This window comes from Marmota flaviventris, chromosome 4, assembly GCF_047511675.1.
Source record: "Marmota flaviventris isolate mMarFla1 chromosome 4, mMarFla1.hap1, whole genome shotgun sequence".
In the NCBI taxonomy this organism is placed as follows: domain Eukaryota; kingdom Metazoa; phylum Chordata; class Mammalia; order Rodentia; family Sciuridae; genus Marmota; species Marmota flaviventris.
In genome coordinates this window covers 63,126,668-63,147,128 of record NC_092501.1, presented here as the reverse complement: position 1 = coordinate 63,147,128, position 20,461 = coordinate 63,126,668, and the positions used below count along the sequence as shown (strand labels likewise).

Sequence of the window (20,461 nt, the reverse complement as noted above, 5' to 3'; positions counted from 1 at the left end):
CTCAGATCTCCACTTTAGTTTTATTTTTATTCTCCACTTTAGAAAGTAAAAGTAAAGTTCATTTCTAATTATTAATTTATAAATTATTTAATAGTTATTATTAATAATTTCACTTTTAACAAAGTAAAAATTAAAGTACGTTCCCAATTAATTGGAAACTACTGGTCAAGTAGGAAGTTTCTTGAAATACGTGAGAGGTTAGTCAAGTTTTCTTTGACTCTGCCCCACTTCAAAGTCTGCATTAGGATGGGACCTACAGATTATACAGAACTCTTTATTAGAATAATTATAGACTGCAAATGGATATACTATATTAGTAGTATCTTAACTAAATGAAAAATTCAATCTGAAAATCAAAATTTTAGCCAAAAGGAATTAGAAACTGCTATAAAACTATTGCTTCTAGTAATAGGTCTCAAGTCATTGCTGTTGACAGTTTTTGCTAAACCTTCATACCATCAATTATCCTTGGTGAGACAGAATAAGAGTTATGCTTAGTCATGTGGAATGTCAAACAGTCCTTCTGCATACTTTGAAAATAGCAGGCAGTTAATATGGCAATCCTCATTCCATTTTCCATTCAATGACACCAGAATAGATGCTTACTAATTCCATGGAAGAAACATTTATTTTAGCTATAAGAGGCTATTGATCTAGTTGGAATAATTTTTCAGCTTATTATGTAGGTTTCCATCTCAGTCAGTTTAAGTTGCTATAACAAACTACCATAGACTGGGTAGCTTATACATAGGAGAAATTTACTTTTTACATTTCTGGAGGCTGGAAGTCTGAGGTCAGTATGCCAGCATGGTCAAGTTCTGCTGAGGATCCTCTCTCAGGTTGCAGATGGCCGACTTCTTATTGTATTCTCACATGTCAGAAAGAGAGCAAGCTAGCTTTCTGGACTCTTTATGATGGCACTGATCCCATTTATGAAGGCTCCATTCTCATGACCTAATTACAACCCCAAGGCCCTACATCTAAGTACCATCACACTAGGGATTAGATTTCAACATATGAATTTTGTGGGGACACACAGATTCAGCCTAGTAGTTTCTATCTCACAGTATGTGGTTTGCAACCTCTTGACTAGTGGATCCCAATACTCAGGAGTGTTTATGAAATATGAAGAATCCAGGACTTCTACCTCTGACTGTTAATGAAGCCTGAGAATCTCCACAATCAACAAAAAGCTCTTCCAACATAATGGCTAAGAAGGTTCTAGAACATTGCTGAAAACACAAGGTCCCTATGGGGTGCCATGAAGAGAATTATTTTTAAGTTACTATAATATATTACAGACTTATGATCATTTGCACTAATATTATATGAACACCTATTGGCAGGGACTTACCCATCAAAATCCCCACAGTTTCAAGGTATTAAAAAAGAATCACTCAAAATAATCTGTTTAGAGACCCCCAAGTTAGAAACAGCAGATCTGAGAATATGTTTCTTCCTGCTGAAACACACATGGATTAGAAAATGTATGGACTTCCTATAAGAATGCACACATTTTAGAAACCAGTGAGACAAAACCATCCCATATTTTCAATCATGAAAGTATCTTACAAATGCCTGTAACTTTGACAATGTCTCTGCCAAATGACATATGCCTTAGATCTCTGAAAACAACAAGTTTTCTAGATGTTTCTAGAGTCTAGTGCTCTAAGATTCTCTTAGAAGGGCTCTGAGATAACTCAAATTTATCTACATTTTGGAAAATCCAGCATCCAAATCACAAGCCTCTTCTGTAAGAAGCCTTTGCCCATTTCTGACATTTGATACTTAACATGAACTGTATGGCTGAGTCTCCTTCATGCTAGCAACCTCACCACAAACCGGTATTTATTTTCATTTTAGAAAGAGTGTTAATAAGCTTTTAACATAATGTCTAGCCAGAATGAGAAAATTCAACACTATTATTGATATTTAGAAATAAAAGTCATGATTTAAAAATATATATATATACATATATACATATATATCTCCAACATGCAACAAATATTGAACCCTCTTTGCTAGACACTACTATAGCTAATCAAAAATGTCAGATAATTCTGAAGTTAATGAGGATCTGGCTTGAGACTTCTTTATGTGTTTTGTATGCTATTTGTTTGGAGAAGGTAGAATATGAGGTTGTGGGAGAGAAAAAGGACATTGTCAAATACCCTAACTTAAACCCCTGATCAGGGCCTCACCCAATTTTTGCATTTCATCCAAACATAGTGGCCAACAGAGCAATAGCATTCACAATACAACAAGGACAGCCAACTTCCCAACAATGTGTATCCATAGTAATTGACCATTTGTAGTAATGTCATACTAGGAGGCCTTCCTTAGTGTCCTTACTATAACTAGTATTATTTCAAAAGTCACCTTAAAGATTTAATAAAACATACATAAAGTGCTTAAATAGTTCTTAGATCATAAAAAGGTTTAAATAAAAATAGTAGCTACTCTTGGTTGTTCCTATTAGCCACTATTATTAATAATATACATCTCAACACTGGAGATGACTGTTTGGCCTGCTTGGACCACCTGGGACTGCTTTAAACAGTAGTGTCTTAAATGTACTATTGCTAATGGTATTGTAATAGATTACCTTTGTAGATCTCTTCCTTCAACTCTTGGAGATTAAGGATGTCTTATAAACAAGCTTACCTAAGTCTATTTCTACTATCTATCCAGAAAGCAGTCTGCAAGACTCTGACCAATTTGTTTTAGAAAACACAAGCTAGGATCTTATTTCTACTCATATAAATTAGTGCTTCTTTCTGCTCTAAGTCTTTCTGGGAGCATTAATTTGTCAACCAATATATCACCCTCAGGATTAAAACTACAGTAACAGAAATACACTAACAGACTTAATTTTGAGACTTTTTGACACATAAATTAGTGCAAAAAATATTGAGACAGAACAAGAATAAAGGATCCAAATGAGTGAATAGTAGAGCACTTATCTCCACTTCTCCTGTCTTGATGGGTCATCTTATAAGCATTGAACAAGAAAAGAGGAAGTAGTGTTGAAACTCCCTCAAATATATCAGGAGTTCAAAGACAGACAGCATAGAGCATCTAGGTTCAGTGATATAAAATAACACACCACCCCTTTTTCATAAGAGACCACATAAGAAAACCCAGATGAGAAGGTATATGGGTGATTTCACCTGACTGACACCCATTTAAAAGTCTGACTTTTGGTCTGAGCCAGAGAGATCTATGTTACAGCAGATCTTAATTCCTCCCGTTTCCTCTCAGCACCTTCTGGGCAACACTTGGGCTCTCATGTATCACCATTTCTTTCAGGGGCTCAGGTGAAAGATGAAGCAGCAAGAGGATGAACTATCTTGAGAGTATGATCTGGGACATCCCCAAACCCTGCCTCTTACCTGCAGAATCTGCCTCATCGGCAGGCACACTTTGGGTTGTCACGGGGGCTGGCTCCTTGATTCCATGCACCTGGGGAGCTTCTTCCTGGTTTGTCAAAAATGCAGAACACAGATCAGATTCGAGAGCTTGGAGCTTCAGGAAGGAATTCTGCCAGCAAAAGCAGAACATCAGGCCAGCTAAGTAGATGCCTAACACACAACGGTGGGTCTGCAGCTCCTGCAGGCACCTTTCTCCAGTGCCTGGCAGGAGGGTATCGTGGAATAGCGGCTTCAGAAACAGAGCTGGTTGTGCCTCAATCAGATGCGCATTATTCCACATGCAGCCTCAGTTCCTGCCTCATTTAAATCCTAATGTATATGGATTATCAGTGACCCATGGGACTGGCGATTGATTTCGTCAGCAAACGACGCTGCATCTGGAGAACCAATCTCAGAAGGTATCTGCTTCCTGAGCGCTGAGCCTTTACGCTTTGCAAGTGTTTCATTCATTGTGCTGACATCAGGAGTCGGTGACATTAGGCCCCTCCCAGGCTACCATTCATAAAAGCCATCGTCCCTCCAATGCAAAGACTGCAGCAAACCGCAGTGCACAAAGAGTTACTGCTGCAGAGGCTCCCTGGCATCTGGGAGGGGCTTCAGGCTCCCTCATCCACACTGTGGCTGTGTGTGCATCTTCTAAAGTTACTTCTCTCACATGGGATGGCTGCAGCTGTCTTGTATCAAGAACAGGGTGAGGGAGACAATCTTGGTCCCTCAGTTTAACCTAATCACAGAGGGAGAAGCAATTTATCTTTCTTAGCCCCCAGTACAATCTCATGCCCACTCCTTTCATTTCTCATTTTAAATTTCTCCCATGTTCTTACTAAGAACAAGTCATACAGACTGACGCACATATCCTGCCATGATGCAGATGCCCAGAAAACTAATTGCCCTAATGAGGTGAAAGTGAGTCATGCCCGAGGCTCTGGCTGAGTGCTGCTCCTTGACAATGGGCAAGCCCTGCGGGTCTCAGGAACTCTTCCACCCACCTGGTTCCAGTTCCAGCAAGAATAGCCATAGAGAGCAAAGAAAATGATCCTTTTCCTTCTATAACCTCCCAATATACACATGCTCCTACTCACATACTACCTTCCACACAGCCAAGCACCCTCCTCCACGGCTCTACTCCATACCTCATAGACGCCCTTATCCCTATCCCTCATCCATATATCCTATTCCACACACACACGTACACCCCCCTTCATACCCAACCCACTCTCTCTACTCCACAAACACCCTAACCCACAAATGGCCCCCTTCTTCTGCCTCACGCACTCCTCATACCCTACCCCATAAACACCCTCACACTCAACTGTCACTCATACCATAGTCTACACACATAAAACACCTCCCCACATTCATACCCTACCTACCATACACTCACATACCAACCCCATACTCTTCACCCTGTGACAAATATACACCCCATTCCTGATTGCCCCACATACCTACCTCTCCCTCATAATACCCAGTACCTCACACCAACACCTATTACTTCATATCTTATTCCAGAAACATATACCCCCATACCCCACACATATTCTCATACTTGGTCTCACACCAACACTACTACCTTCCATTCAATACCAACTCCCACACAGTCAGCCTTAACCCTTCTGTTGACATGAGTAGCTATCAGGCTATACCAGTGTTTTAAAATCTGTTCACCAAGCAATGTCTTAAATATTAGCTCCTCTGCCGCTTGGAAAGCAGTGAGCGCCTTCTCTGCCAGATATGGGGCAGGATCTGAAAAAGTTTTCTAGTGCTCAGAGGCTGAGAGAACACAGCTCAGATGAAGCATCTGCCTAAGACCAGACATTTTATGACTCCCTCCTCCTCCCTGAGAGTTTTCCCAGCAGCTGAGTGCAGGAGCAGGAGCTCCTGAGTGTTAACGGGAGGTACAGAATGAGCAAGGGCACGGAATTTCTGGAAAGATTTAGTAGTTAGTAACCAACCAGATGGCATGCAAAAGAATATCAGACAAATTTCCTACCGGAGGGCCTTGGAATTAGAGTGACCTCTCAAAAAGAGCAAAACTGCTCTGAAAATTTAGAAATAATGCCATGGGAAAGTAAAATGGTGCCGTCACTATGGAAAAAGTATGGTGGGCCTGAAAATATTACAACTAGAATTATCATATAATTCAGCAATTCCATCACTGTGTATATACCAAAAACAATTGAAAGCAGGGACTTGGACAGTTATTTGTATACCTATGTTCAAAGCATTTTAACAGCCAATAGGAATATTATAGACTAAATGTCTCTCTCCAAAATTTATAAGCTGAAGCTCTAACCTCCAATATGATTGTATTTGAAGACAGGACCTTTAAACAGGTAATTACCTTTAAACCTAATCCAATATAACTAGTGTCCTCACAAGAAGAGGAAAAGACACCAGGGATGCTCCCACAGAGAGAAGGCCACATGAGGACCCTGTCAGATAGCAAGTATCTATAAGCTAAGGACAGATGTCTTAGGAGAAACCAACACTGCTAACACTCTGATCTTGAAATTCCAGCCTTCAGAACTGTGAAAAAATAAGTTCTGTTGTATAAGTCATCTCATTTATAATATTTTATTAAGGCAGCCCTCAAAAACTAATACAAAAAGGAAGCAACTCAAAATGTCCATGGAAAGGTAAACGGATAAACAAAATGTGGCATATACTTGTAATGGAACATCACTCAGTATTAAAAAGAAAATTCTGACACATAGAAAAACTCTGAGGACATTATGTTAAGCAAAATAAGCCCAGTCACCAAAGGATGAATACTGTATAATTCCACTTATGTAAGGTCCTTACAATAGTGAAGTTCATGAGACAGAAAGTAGAATAGTGGTTGCCCAGGGCTGGCAGTGAGGGAGATGGGGAGTTATTTTTTAATGGGCACAGAGCTTCAGTTGTATGCAATGAAGAGAGATCTGGGGATGAATGGTGAAGATGGTTGCCATCAATATAACCCTACTAAAAACATACACTTAAAAGTGATTAAAATGTCAAGTTTTATATTATATATATTTTATAGCATTAAAAAATGAAAGATAAAAGGGGATAGACCTTTTACCTATAATTCTTTAAAAAATAAAGTTGTGGTACCAGCAGCCTGGCTCAAACTCATATGTGCTGTTTATATTCCTGCAAAGTAAAAGAGGGCACAGATTTCAGGTTCCTAAAGAAGTAGAAGGGACATCAACTCTGTTGTGTACTGTGGCTGACTTTAGGCAAGCATCCTGGCTATTCCAAGCCCCAATTTTTCATTTGTAATAAGAGGCAAAGATAACAGTCATGATGGCATTTGCTATGAGGGCTGCTCAAGAACATAATGCGGGAAGGCAGGCACTTTGCAGAGCCACCAGCATGAGGCCCATCCTCCAGCACTGGACTTCGTGATGAGTATGAGCATCTCCAAACCCTAGGCGTCAATGGGAAAGCCCTGACCGTATAGTAAGGACATACTCCACACTGTCTCTGAAGCCTCCACCTGTTGCTCCACCTCTTAGGTCTCACTTCTGTACCTGCACAGCAAGGACCTCAGGGTAGATGACTTGTAAGTCTCCTTCCAACTTGAAGGGAGAGAAAAAGCAATGTACTGAGGATTGAGACCCAGAATCTGGAACCAATGGGTACTTAGACTATGGAATGGAACAAAGAGTTCATGCAACATGAACATTAAAAAAAAAATCTCATTGCATACAAGTACATTATACTTCATATTCAGAAACTTCTGAATCCCCTTAGAGACAGAGGTGTAATTCTGTGACCCCATAATGATTAGAAGTATGAACCAGTTGCTCTCTTCCATCTCCCTCTGCCATTTTCTCCTTCACTTATACTCATCTGAATAGGATTTTGAGTGCCACAGATCTATTTGCATGGCTGGTTTGCTTAAAGGAGTGGGAAGAGAAAAGAACTGGCAAATGGAACAGGAGAGAGAAGATGAAGGTCTCAAGAGTCAAGAAGATCTTCAAGTAGAAGGGAACACATTATTGCTATAAAGGACAAGAAGACAGAATGGAAGAAACTCTGCAGATCATCGGCTCTCACATCCCAACCCTGTACTGTCCCATGACCTGACGACAACCAGCCTTTTGGCATTACAGGATACTCTTATGTCATCCTGAACAGAAGGTGGGAACTGGGACACCCCATATGGGTAAGGTCCACGACAGGGTACCTTTCTTGGTGACCAGGTAACCCAAGGACGGGGGGAGGGCAGACTTACCTAGGAAGAGTCTATAGCAACGTTGCATGCATGTCTTTCCTATGGACAACAGGAGACTTCTAGCCTGTAGTATCAGGACTGAGCCCCATAGAGTCACACCAAGAAGGTTTATGGGCAGCTCTCACCACACAGGCAGGGGTCATGTCCCTCTGGCAGACATGGTGCTACTATGCAGTGCTCATGCTAAGGCAGCTTTCAGTGCTCCAGAGTATGAAATGAACATCAGCCCCTTCCTTATGGGGCCTCTAGTCCAGTGTAAAAATAAGTGAGCAAATGAGTAACAATGACATTTATCATTTTTTAGGGCTATCCAGGAAAGAAATGGTGAGCCCATAAAGAGTGTCAAAACTGCCATTTCACTATTCTGACATGCCTAACCTGTGACCTTTAATACAAGAATGTGCTTTGCCTTCTATAGAAGCATGATGAAGTACCCTACCTCACTTGTGATTCAAGTGCTACCTCAGTCCATCCCTTCTCGCCTGGGACTTCTATTCCCTGTGAGACTAACTGCCCCAGCCAATCATTCAGAGCCAGCCTGCTAATGCTCTTCCAGGTTTATATCCAAAGTCTCCATGGATGGATACCTAGAATCTTTAGAAAAAATGAGTAAGGGTTCATGGATTCAATAAAGAATGATGACTGTCTCCGCCTCTTAACTGTCCCATCTGGGTAACAAAAAATGAGAGAGAAGTCCTTGAAACCTACGTGTGGTTTTATAAAAGCTAATTTTTCTCTTTTACATAATGGAGAATATGCTTCTTGTTTTAGAAAATACTCATTTTCTCTTCTCTACAATTACCCAGATCCTACTTTAGTTGGGTTGGGATAGAGAACACCCACACCAGTTAGATGAACTATTTTAGGGTGCATTTGTCTGTAATACACCAGTTGCAGAGCAGGGACAGTTCCCAATTAGTTTCTACAAAGGGGTTTAGTGCCCCTCTTCCATTCTTTTGTCTTTCTAAGAATTGTATGTAGATTCTCTATGGTGATATGAAACAAATCAAACAGGAAATCTGCTTAAAAATTTTGGAATATAACTTGAGTCCCCAAGTACCTACCTACACTTCTTACTCATGTTCCCTGAATATAAACTCCCCCCACCCAACTCCCATATACACACAATAGCCTAGACTCTCAGATCTTACTTGCTTGGGGGTTCAGTTTTCATCTAATTATTGAGCCAGTTCTGATTGCCTCATCTAAAAGGTGTTTCCCCTAATTTCTCTTAGCACCATGTTTATTTCCCTCTTAACAATCACTACAATGTGTGATTTTATTTATTTGTCTTGTTAAATAATAAAAGCAAGGTATTTTGGAAAAATTAATAGAGTTTAATAATTTCACATTTTAAATCTAGATAAATTTTCTAGATAAATAAGACTGATTTATATTTTTCTAAAAATACAATGTGTCTCATTTGCAACTCATGGAATGAATGTCAGTAGTTTCTCACTAGAGTTACTAGTCCTTAACAACACAGTGGTGTGGGTGTCATAATGGATATACTGCCCCCCCACAAGTTAACCCTTTTTTATTGTATCTCATGGGCTGAAGTCCACAAAGCTACTCTGTTATTACTCATGTGGCTCCTTTGTGGCTAATTTTATTCTGGTTGTTTTTGTTGTTGTTTTTCTCTTTAGCTCTGAAAAATATTATGTTTAAAAACTAAACTCAGGAAGAGGTTTAGTTTTTGTGGTCCTACATACAGAGGACAACTGAACCCCTATTCTGCCTCATTCTATGTCACTGGGCAAACCACCTAACTATGCTTACCCACAGGCCTTTTATTTTTTCTTATGACATCACTACCTTAAACTACCTTCAATTTCTAAATTTCAAGAATATTTGAAATTGGTAACTCTCCTACTGGAAATCATAAAGTTGTATGTCATATAAAATACATGATGTATTTACATCTTTAATGATCACAAGCCACAATGGAAAGCATTAGCCATTTACTCAAATACAAATATTTTGTTAGAAAATAAGAAAATCCAGCTTTTTCCTGCCTTAAAATGTGAGTTTTATAGCCCTAAGAAAGCCAACACCATCCTATAAAGGGCAAAATGTGCCAATGCAAGAAAAGACAGACTCTAGGAATAGTAAGTCCAGAATTTTTTTTTTAATTTTTTATTGTTGGTTGTTCAAAACATTACATAGTTCTTGATATATCATATTTCACACTTTGATTCAAGTGGGTTATGAACTCCCATTTTTACCCCATATACAGATTGCAGAATCACATCAATTACACATCCATTGATTTACATATTGCCATACTAGTGTCTGTTGTGTTCTGCTGCCTTTCCTATCCTCTACTATCCCCCCTCCCCTCCCCTCCCCTCCCCTCTTCTCTCTCTACCCCCTCTACTGTCATTCATTTCTCCCCCTTGCATTATTTTTCCCTTTCCCCTCACTTCCTCTTGTATGTACTTTTGTATAACTCTGAGGGTCTCCTTCCATTTCCATGCAATTTCCCTTCTCTCTCCCTTTCCCTCCCACCTCTCATCCCTGTTTAATGTTAATTTTCTTCTCATGCTCTTCGTCCCTACTCTGTTCTTAGTTACTCTCCTTATATCAAAGAAGACATTTGGCATTTGTTTTTTAGGGATTGGCTAGCTTCACTTAGCATAATCTGCTCTAATGCCATCCATTTCCCTGCAAATTCTATGATTTTGTCATTTTTTAATGCAGAGTAATACTCCATTGTGTATAAATGCCACATTTTTTTTTATCCATTCGTCTATTGAAGGGCATCTAGATTGGTTCCACAGTCTTGCTATTGTGAATTGAGCTGCTATGAACATCGATGTAGCAGTGTCCCTGTAGCATGCTCTTTTTAGGTCTTTAGGGAATAGACCGAGAAGGGGAATAGCTGGGTCAAATGGTGGCTCCATTCTCAGCTTTCCAAGAAATCTCCATACTGCTTTCCAAATTGGCTGCACCAATTTGCAGTCCCACCAGCAATGTACAAGTGTACCCTTTTCCCCACATCCTCGCCAGCACTTGTTGTTGTTTGCGTCATAATGGCTGCCAATCTTACTGGAGTGAGATGGTATCTTAGGGTGGTTTTGATTTGCATTTCTCTGACTGCTAGAGATGGTGAGCATTTTTTCATGTACTTGTTGATTGACTGTATGTCCTCTGAGAAGTGTCTGTTCAGGTCCTTGGCCCATTTGTTGATTGGGTTGTTTGTTATCTTATTGTCTAATTTTTTTAGTTCTTTGTATACTCTGGATATTAGGGCTCTATCTGAAGTGTGAGGAATAAAGATTTGTTCCCAGGATGTAGGCTCCCTATTTACCTCTCTTATTGTTTCTTTTGCTGAGAAAAAAACCTTTTAGTTTGAGTAAGTCCCATTTGTTGATTCTAGTTATTAACTTTTGTGCTATGGGTGTCCTATTGAGGAATTTGGAGCCCGACCCCACAGTATGTAGATCGTAGCCAACTTTTTCTTCTATCAGACGGCGTGTCTCTGATTTGATATCAAGCGCCTTGATCCATTTTGAATTCACTTTTGTACATGGCGAGAGAAAGGGATTCAGTTTCATTTTGTTGCATATGGATTTCCAGTTTTCCCAGCACCATTTGTTGAAGATGCTATCCTTCCTCCATTGCATGCTTTTAGCCCCTTTATCAAATATAAGATAGTTGTAGTTTTGTGGATTGGTTTCTGTGTCCTCTATTCTGTACCATTGGTCCACCCGCCTGTTTTGGTACCATACCATGCTGTTTTTGTTACTATTGCTCTGTAGTATAGTTTGAAGTTGACATGTGTCCCTATACAACTCTGGAAAATGGGAATGGCAAAGCTCATTCTATTGCAACCATGTACCCCACTTCTGTGTCAAAATATACTGCTAAAATAATTGCTTATTAGAAAATACACCCACAAAGATATGATAAATCGTGGTATAAAGCTGTATTAAGAATTGTATGAAAACAAAGTAAGAGAGCTCATGTATAATGGCATAATTTGGAGTGAATATACAGAGTTATAAAAAATGTGCTATGAATGGATAATTATGAATGAAATGCACTTCACTATTGTCATGTATGTAAGAAATAAATTGGAAAAAAAAAAAGACAAGACATCCAAAAGGTTACAGCTCTCAGGCAAAATTTGGTCTTGGGACCAGCAGTAATATTTTTTTAAAGTTAATGGGACTGGAGAAAGTGGTATATGTATGTGTCAACTTTATATCTCACACCAAGTGAAATGTTCAACAACTTTAGCGATTAGGGAAGCAAATCAAAATAACACTGAGATTTTCTCACTCCAGTTAAAATGGCAGCCATCAAGAATAAAAACAATAAATCCTGGAGAGGATGTAAAAAATTAGAGTTGTTAATCAATAAAATCACTTTAGAAATCAGTATGTAGGTTCCCCAAAAGACTAAGAACTGGAACTATCGTATGACCCACCTATACCACTCCTTGATATTTATCCTAAAGAATTAAAGTCAACATGATACAGTAATGCATGTATATCCAAGGTTATAGCAGTATAATTCACAATAGCCAAATGAGGGAAGCAGCCTACATGACCCTCAATGGGTGAAATGATAGAGAAAATGGGGCATATATACACAATGGAGTTCAACTCAGCTACAAAAAAGTGAAATTATATCATTACCAGGAGAAGGGATGGAACTCAAGAAATTATATTAAGTGAAATAAACCAAACTCACAAGGTCAAGTTTTGTATGTTTTCTCTCATATGTGGAAACTAGAGAGAAAAGAGGAAAAGAAAGGCAGGGTGGGAATCCTTCAAGGAAATTTAAGGGAGTTCAGTAGATCAGTAGAGTAGAGGCAAAGGATTAGGGAGAGGGAGAAGAGGGAAAGGGAAAATTCTGGGGAATAATAGTGGCCAAATTATACTATTACATTGTGTGCATAAATGAATATGTAACAATGAATCCCACTATTATTTATAGTTATAGTACATCAATAAATATATGGAAAAATACGTCACCAAGTGAGAGCCTGTTGGAAAACAAACCAAATCTCTCCTGGTCATTTCATCACAGAATGGAAAAAAAGAAAACTTAAAATCTCTTTATTCTTATGTTTATTCTTCTGCTGCAAAGTCATGAAAACTGCAACATAGGCTGACCCCTGAGGGCCACGAAACTGGACAGAGACTTTTCCATCTTCCAGTGAGAGAGCAGGAAATCCATAGCACAAAGAAGAATAAATAAAAGAATGAGAAACAAGAGAAATGACCAAGATGCAGGCAGAAAAGTAAGCAGGGGTCCCTGGGACAAAGTCATAGGGGAGTTGGGTAGATGGGTAATGGCAAGAAGAAGATAAACACAGGTGTATTGGCTATGGCAAGTCTTTCCACATATTTTCTGCTCAACCCAATACCTGTGATGTTTCTCCAACTTAATTCTCAGGCAAGGAAGAATATGGGCAGCAGTTGGCACGGCTGCCACCTTTTCTGCCAATACCTCTCTAACGAATCTCCTGGGGGTGAGGGCTACAGACCTGGTTCCCCTGGAAACGAGAAGTCAGTGGACAGTTGCTTCTGAATGATGGGGCAGAATAAAGCAGGCCCGGAAGCAGTTAAGAATTTATTTTCTGTGTAGTTCATTGCACTGGGAATGAAAGCCAGGACTCTCATCATGACTGTTGGCTACAGGACATCCTTGTTGACACTGACAGCAAAAGTTGGCTAAAATTAAATGAATCATAGGACACTGTTCTAGCTGAGAAAGACACCTTGGTAAGGGAATAAGGTTACTTTATCTCAACTTCAAAAACAATACCAGAAAGTGCCAAGTGGCATCCTGCAGTGGTCCAGCAGAGAGGAAAATTAACCTGGAGATCATGTTACCAGGGATCAGCATCCAATTACTCATCTTCTGTGAACAGGATTCCCAGTTTCAAAATGGAAAATATGGCCCATGTCTAGCAATAATCTTAATATAAACCCCAAGCTCATGGTGAGTAGTTCAGGAAAGGACAAAGGCCCCAAGCTAGACAAATGAGACTCAAGTATGAAACTTTTAGAATGCTTTAGTTTTAGAACTAAAATGGACAGTTTCTGATTCCACTGTGTGGTAGGCAGGATCCAAAAATGGCTCCCAAGATTCCTATACCTGGTTATTCAATCAAACACTATTCTAGGTACCATTCTGAGGGATTTTGAAAAACGAATTAATCCCTAAACATTTGACCCAATACAGAGATTATCTGAGTGAGCCTGGCCCAATAAGATGAGCTCTTTAAAAAGTGGAGTTTTTCTAACTGGTAGCAGAAGATGACATCAAAGAGATTCAAAACAAGAGAAGGCTTTAGTGTACTGTGGCTGGCTCAAAGGTGAAGGTAGCCTTGTGAGTAAAAATGTGGCCACCTTTGAAAGTTGAGAGTAACCCAGCTGATAAGCAGCTAGGGGACAGCAGACACAGACCTACAACTACAAGAAACCACTAGAATGAGCTTGGATGTAGACCCTTCTCCAGAATCTACAGATAAGAAACCATCTGAGACAATGCCTTGATTTCAATTTTGTGAGACTCTAAGCAGAGAACATGGTTGAGGGCACCCAGATTTTTATGTACATAACTGTGAGCCAGTAAGTGGGTAGTTAAAGCTACTAAACTTTTGATAATTTGTTACACAGCAATTGAAAACATATATGCTAGAATTACCTGAAGAATAATGTGTCACTAGAAAGGGGCTAACCTCCAATATAGTGGCTAGAGAGAGGCTAACTTTCCAATTTAAGGAAAAAGAGCCCAGAGATAGAGATGGATCTCTACAACAAGTATTTAATCCCTAGTTCCATACATGCTTGGAGCCTATTCCAATGCCAAACTTTAAAGTGTGTGCCAATAAAAAAAAAACCAACACCAACAATAAAAACTCAATCCTGAACTAAGGTCCAATCCTATAGACTATGTAAGCATTAAAAAAAAGCAATAAAAGCAAAAAAAAAAAAAAAACCAACTGTCTATTCTTATAGAAATAATAATATTCAGCCAAGTTGGGACTGTCAAAGGGCTAGAGAAGACTTGATAGACAATTTTCCCAAAATTCAAATAATTTTTAGGGAGAGAGACATTTCAATCAAAACACTGAGTACATCCAATTCTTCATATTTTTTGGTTTTCACATCCAACTGCAAATAGAAAAGTTTAAAAAATATTGTGTCTAGACTGAACAGGTACAGAATTGTTTTTGTTATATTAGCAGTGCAGTATAAGAATATTTAAATAGTATTCACTTTGTATTAGCTGATTATAAGTAATCTAGACATGATTTATAGTATGCAGGAGTATGTGCATAACTTACAAATACTATTCCATTTTATAGGACGGATTTGGGGATCTGTAGGGTGTTCTGAAAAAAATACCTCCAGTATACTGAGAGGTGATTATCATTTTGAGGTCTGCTATGGCTTGATGAAAACGTATCTCTATGATAAACTACAAATGATAATAATAAGACAACCTCATCTTCCTCATGGAGACACACATATAGACACATATATAAAGACTCAAATAGGAAACTATAAATGTGTAAATTATTCTACTTTTAACAAAAATATTAAAAAGATTCTTCACAGTTTTAAGAGGAAGAAGATAATATTGAGGCTTATGTTGAGCTATTGTGCCTGCATAATTAACAAATAAAAGGTAACAGTATTATGTGAAAGAAAGATTAACATTTCATATTTGGTGAAAAATAATCTCTTTCATACTCAAACACAAACAGATGCTGCCTTTGTATGAGAAGTAGTAAGATTACAATTTAAGATGGCTATTAATATTAGGTCATTAAGTATTTGTATCATGCCAGTAATTTATTACTTTTGCTTTTTATAACATAGGCCATTTCTGAAAATTCCTAACAGTTTTGCCCCTTTATGGTAGAAGCTCAATGAAAATATTGCCCAGCACACTCTGACTATAAGCATCTTCTCTATGTATGCTTTTCACCAAACACTGAGTGAGGATTACACACACAAATCTGGAAGTCTCCCAGCTATTTTTGATAAAATCAAACTTCAAAGCAGCCATAAAACTATGATATATCTCTAGGATATCCTGCAAGGTCATTAACACGCAAAATGTTTAAACTCTATTCTCTAAGCTCAAAAAACTACCCACAATGAAGTCCTCAAAATAAAGTTACACTAATAGTCTTCCCATTCAAGAGCTAAGGCATTCAGAAAAGGAGCAAAACATGGTATCAAACTTGTGACAACAAGGTGAAGTAGCATAGCTCATGTGACTGTCAGCTTTTTTCAAGAAGGGTAAGTGTGACTAGAATTTTCTTCACTTTTATCATTTGTAGTTTATCTTCACTTGCACAAACCATTCCTTTCATCCTCTCTACTTCACAGAGTGAGGCAAAAGGAAGAGTGGGAAGGCTAGGTTATTACCATTACCCTTTGACCCTAGCTGTTGAGTCCACTAATTTCAGTTGAGATAAAGTAACCTTATTCTCTTACCAAGGTGTCTTTCTCAGCTAGAACAGTGTCCTATGATTCATTTAATTTTAGCCAACTTTTGCTGTCAGTGTCAACAAGGATGTCCTGTAGCCAACTGTCACGATGAGAGTCCTGGCTCTCATTCCCAGTGCAATGAACTACACAGAAAATAAATTTCTCCTTCCCTAAAAAAGACAATACCATCCTCTTGTTTTCTATGACCTGGATGTATACAACACAGTAACTTCTATCTAGATTGGTTTCTTAATCTCTACATGTAGCCCCCTTCCATATTTAGTTTCTTTAACATCCACATTGATGTCTATGCTAATATCTGGTCACATAATTCCTCAATATCAATGGTACTAAATATGTCTTAGCTACCTCAGCAGGTTGCTGTGAACTAAACCCCATTTTTTCCATCTCTTCTTATCATACCCTGGAAGAGAGCTTATTCTGTCCTTCTAATTACATTAAAGTTCTGGTGTCTTCTATGTTCTTAAGATCAGTTACCTCAGACTTCTAAACTCATGGGAACCATATGTGGGGAAATAGGCAGCTAGTATCATCACAGTTTTATTCTGGAGACACAGAATGACAATATATGTACCTAAAAGTGTTTCCCTCCAGGACATTTTAAGTCTTGGCTACTCTAGAATCATCACCAGTAAAGGTGAAAGGTTTATTGTCAGGCAAAAACTAATGCAGAGTTTATTCACTTTTCCATTCCAAAACTAAGCATCTGCTTTACTGTATTTGACACATCTCTCTTGGGTAAGTCCATTATGCCATGGAAAAACATTTTTCTCCAGATTTATAAACCAACTTTGTATACCTGAAGAAGATAAAATATAGTATTGGTCCATGCCAGCTAACAAGCCTCAAAAGGGGTGGTAAATAAGGAACCCATGTAAGAGCAGCAAAGACAAACTTCTCTTCAGAGACTTGTTGGCTAATGAATAATCTTATATTTAGCATCCTGAAATTTTACACAAAAAATGGAATATTACTCAGCATTAAAAGAGAATAAAATCATGACATTTTCAGGTAAATAGATGGAGCTGGAGAATATCATGCTAACTAAGACAATCCCAAAGAACCAAAGACCAAATGTTTTCTCTGATATGTGAATGCTGATCCATAATGGTGGGGGGGAAGCATGGAAGGAATGGGGGAACTTTAGATAGGAAGAAAAAGGGGAGGAAGGGAAAGGGAGGGGGCATGAGAGTAGGAAAGATGGTGGAATGAGATGGACATCTTTACCCTAAGTATATGTATGAAGACACGAATGGTGTGACTCTATTTGGTGTACAACCAAAGCTCTATATGTATACTATGAACTGGAATGCATTCTGCTGTCATGTATAACAAATTTGTATAAAGAAATAATTTTTTTTAAATGTGACATGGAAACAAACTCTTCTCCAGCCGACACTTGCTTTATTCCAAAGTTAAGTGAAGAATACCTTTCATAGTATCTATGAGATTAAAAAAATTGAGCACAGGAACCTGATCACAGAGACCAGGGACACTTCTGAGGTGATCATCTCTTTTTATAGGATAACATAAAAGTTGAGCAAATATAATGCAGAATCAGAGAGAAAGCTCAAATTGACCCAGAGTTTTTTTCAAATCCTAAATTACTCCCAATTCTTCATTTATGAAAATGTGAATGTGACCTGCCCTTCCCCATTGATAAATAATTATGTAAGCACAGGTAGCTTTTATAGCCCTATTTACTATTCACTTCCCTCAACTAGGCCTTCATAGGGCTGAACTTGAGGTGGCCTTATTATGAGTAACTCTGGGACAATGTGACTCATCCCTTCCCAGATGGGAACATATGACTAAATTCTACAAAAACTGAGAAAATAAAAAAGGGAGTAGAATCAAGAAGTATTAAATCTGAAGGGGTTCTTGGAGTTAACCCAATCCATAACCTCTTCCCCAATTTTACAAATGTAAACTGAGTTGATGTGATGTGTGCTCTGTAGTCAGGAATTGATTCAAGGGTCCAATTAGGCATGTTTGCTTATGGAAAGGGAGATCAAGAAGTTTGTTTATATATCTGTAATTTCTCTTAATTAGAACTGAAGTCAAGAATGGAATCTAGGTACAAACAGAGAAAACAGTCATTTTTCCTCAGTTTATCTTTCAAGCAGTTTTTGGATCTACTGAATTGAATACTTACCAATTATATGGATGTGGTGGAATAACTAAAGACCAAGGATTAAGGTGGATGAGAAATTTACCATTGTCCAGTCTAATCAGGATTCAGGAGAACCCCAACAAATAAAATCACCAGATATCTTAGAAAGACAGTTAGATGGCTCAGGTGAATCGTAGGAGGAGGATTTAATTGCTTTTTAAAAAACAAATTCCAATACCACAGACAAACACACACATACATGTGCAGAAATGAAGATGCAAATCCTATCATGAGACCCAAGTCAAAAACTGAGAACTCTAGACTAGTAGAAGAAAAGTGATATTGACAAGACTCAATGTATATTTCTGCTAAGTGGAAACAAGAAGTTAGGAAGCTTTTCAACCCACCAAGAAGATATGAAAAACACATAAAAAAGAGGACATACCATAAATCACCATGATGGGCATAAGAAACCTCAGGTGGAGGACCAGTCCCCAAAACAGTGCACAGGTATGCCCCATTTACTTGTAGCAGAGCAAATGGATCAAGAAATTCCAATAGTAGAAGTTAAAGTATAAGGGGCAAATCTAGTATCATTAGTGTTATTATTTATATATGATTTATTTATATGATATTTCATAGACGGAAGCATACGAAAACACTTGTGGATCATCTTCTTATGAGACAAAATAAACTGGTTATTTTATTTTTTTCTTTAGACATAACAAACATAAATATCTATGTACCAAACAATGGGGCATCTATGTATATCAAACAAACCCTTCTCAACTACATGAACCAAATAGAACACAATACAATAATACTGGGTGACTTTAAATATACCTCTCTCACCAATGGATAGATCTTCCAAACCAAAACTAAACAATTAAACTACAGAGCTCAATAATACAATCAATAATTTGGACTTATATATAAGACCTATATAGAATATTCTATCCATCAACTAGTGAATACACTTTCTTCTTAGTAGCAGATAGATCCTTCTCCAAAATAGACCATATGTTATGCCATTGAGCAAATCTTTGCAAATTAAAAAAAAATAGAGATACTACCTTGCATTCTATCTGACCATAATGAAATGAAATTAGAAATCAATGATAAAATAAAAACTAGAAGCTACTCCAACACCTGGAGACCAGACAATATGCTACTCAATGATGTGTGGATAACAGAAGACATCATGGTGGAGATAAAAAAAAATTCTTGGAGATAAATGAGAACTCCGAAATAAATTATCAAAATTCTATGGGACACTATGAAGGCAGTGCTAAGAGGAAAGTTGATTGCATTAAGCAATTCATTAAAAGAAAAAATGGCCAACAAATAAACAACCTGACATTACATCTCAAAGCCCTAGAAAAAGAACAAACCAACACTAAAAGTAGCGGAAGACAGGAAATAATTAAAATCAGGGCAGAAATCAATGAAATTGAAACGGTACATTTCAAAAATTTGACAAAACAAAAAGGTGGTACTTTGAAAATAAAATAAAATTGATAAACCCTTAGCCACCCTAACAAAGAGAAGGAGAGAGAAAACTCAAATTAATAAAATTTGTGATGAAAAAGAAAATATCACAATAGACACTATTGAAAAACAATAGAAAACAATTAGAAACTATTTTGAAAATTTCTACTCCAGTAAAATAGAACACCTCAAAGACATCAACAAATTTCTAGAGGCATATGATCAACCCAAACTGATTCAAGGGGACATGCACAATTTAAACAGATCAATTTCAAATAAGGAAGAAGACACCATCAAAAGCCTACCAATCAAGAAAATCCTGGGACCAGACAGATTCACAGCTGAGTTCTACAAGATTTACAAAGAAGAATTAATACCAGTACTTCTCAAATTATTCCAAGAAATAGAAGAGGAGGGAACCCTTCCAAACTAATTCTATGAGGCTAGTACCATCCTGATACCAAAACCAAGTAGAGACACATCAAGGAAAGAATATTTTAGATCAATATCCCTCATGAACATTGATGTAAAAATTCTCAATAAATTTCTGGCAAATTATATACAAAAACATAAAAATATAGTGCACCAGATTGAGTGGGTTTATTCCAGGGATGGAAGGTTGGTTCAAAAAAATATAATTCATCACATCAATAGACTTAAAAAAATCATATGATTATACCAATTGATGCAGAGAAAGCACTTGACAAAATACACCACCCCT

At 37.9% G+C, this 20,461-nt stretch overlaps 1 protein-coding gene across 8 annotated transcripts in view; it reads right to left on the bottom strand.

Moving 5' to 3' along the window:
- Fam13c (family with sequence similarity 13 member C) overlaps positions 1-20,461 on the bottom strand; it is a 117,059-nt gene that overhangs the window by 29,927 nt on the left and 66,671 nt on the right. For all 8 annotated transcript variants that reach the window (XM_071610736.1, XM_071610738.1, XM_071610734.1 and 5 more), the window contains one exon: positions 3,393-3,477. In XM_071610736.1, coding sequence (XP_071466837.1) covers positions 3,393-3,477 — 85 coding nt within the window. The remainder of the gene's footprint in view (positions 1-3,392; positions 3,478-20,461) is intronic.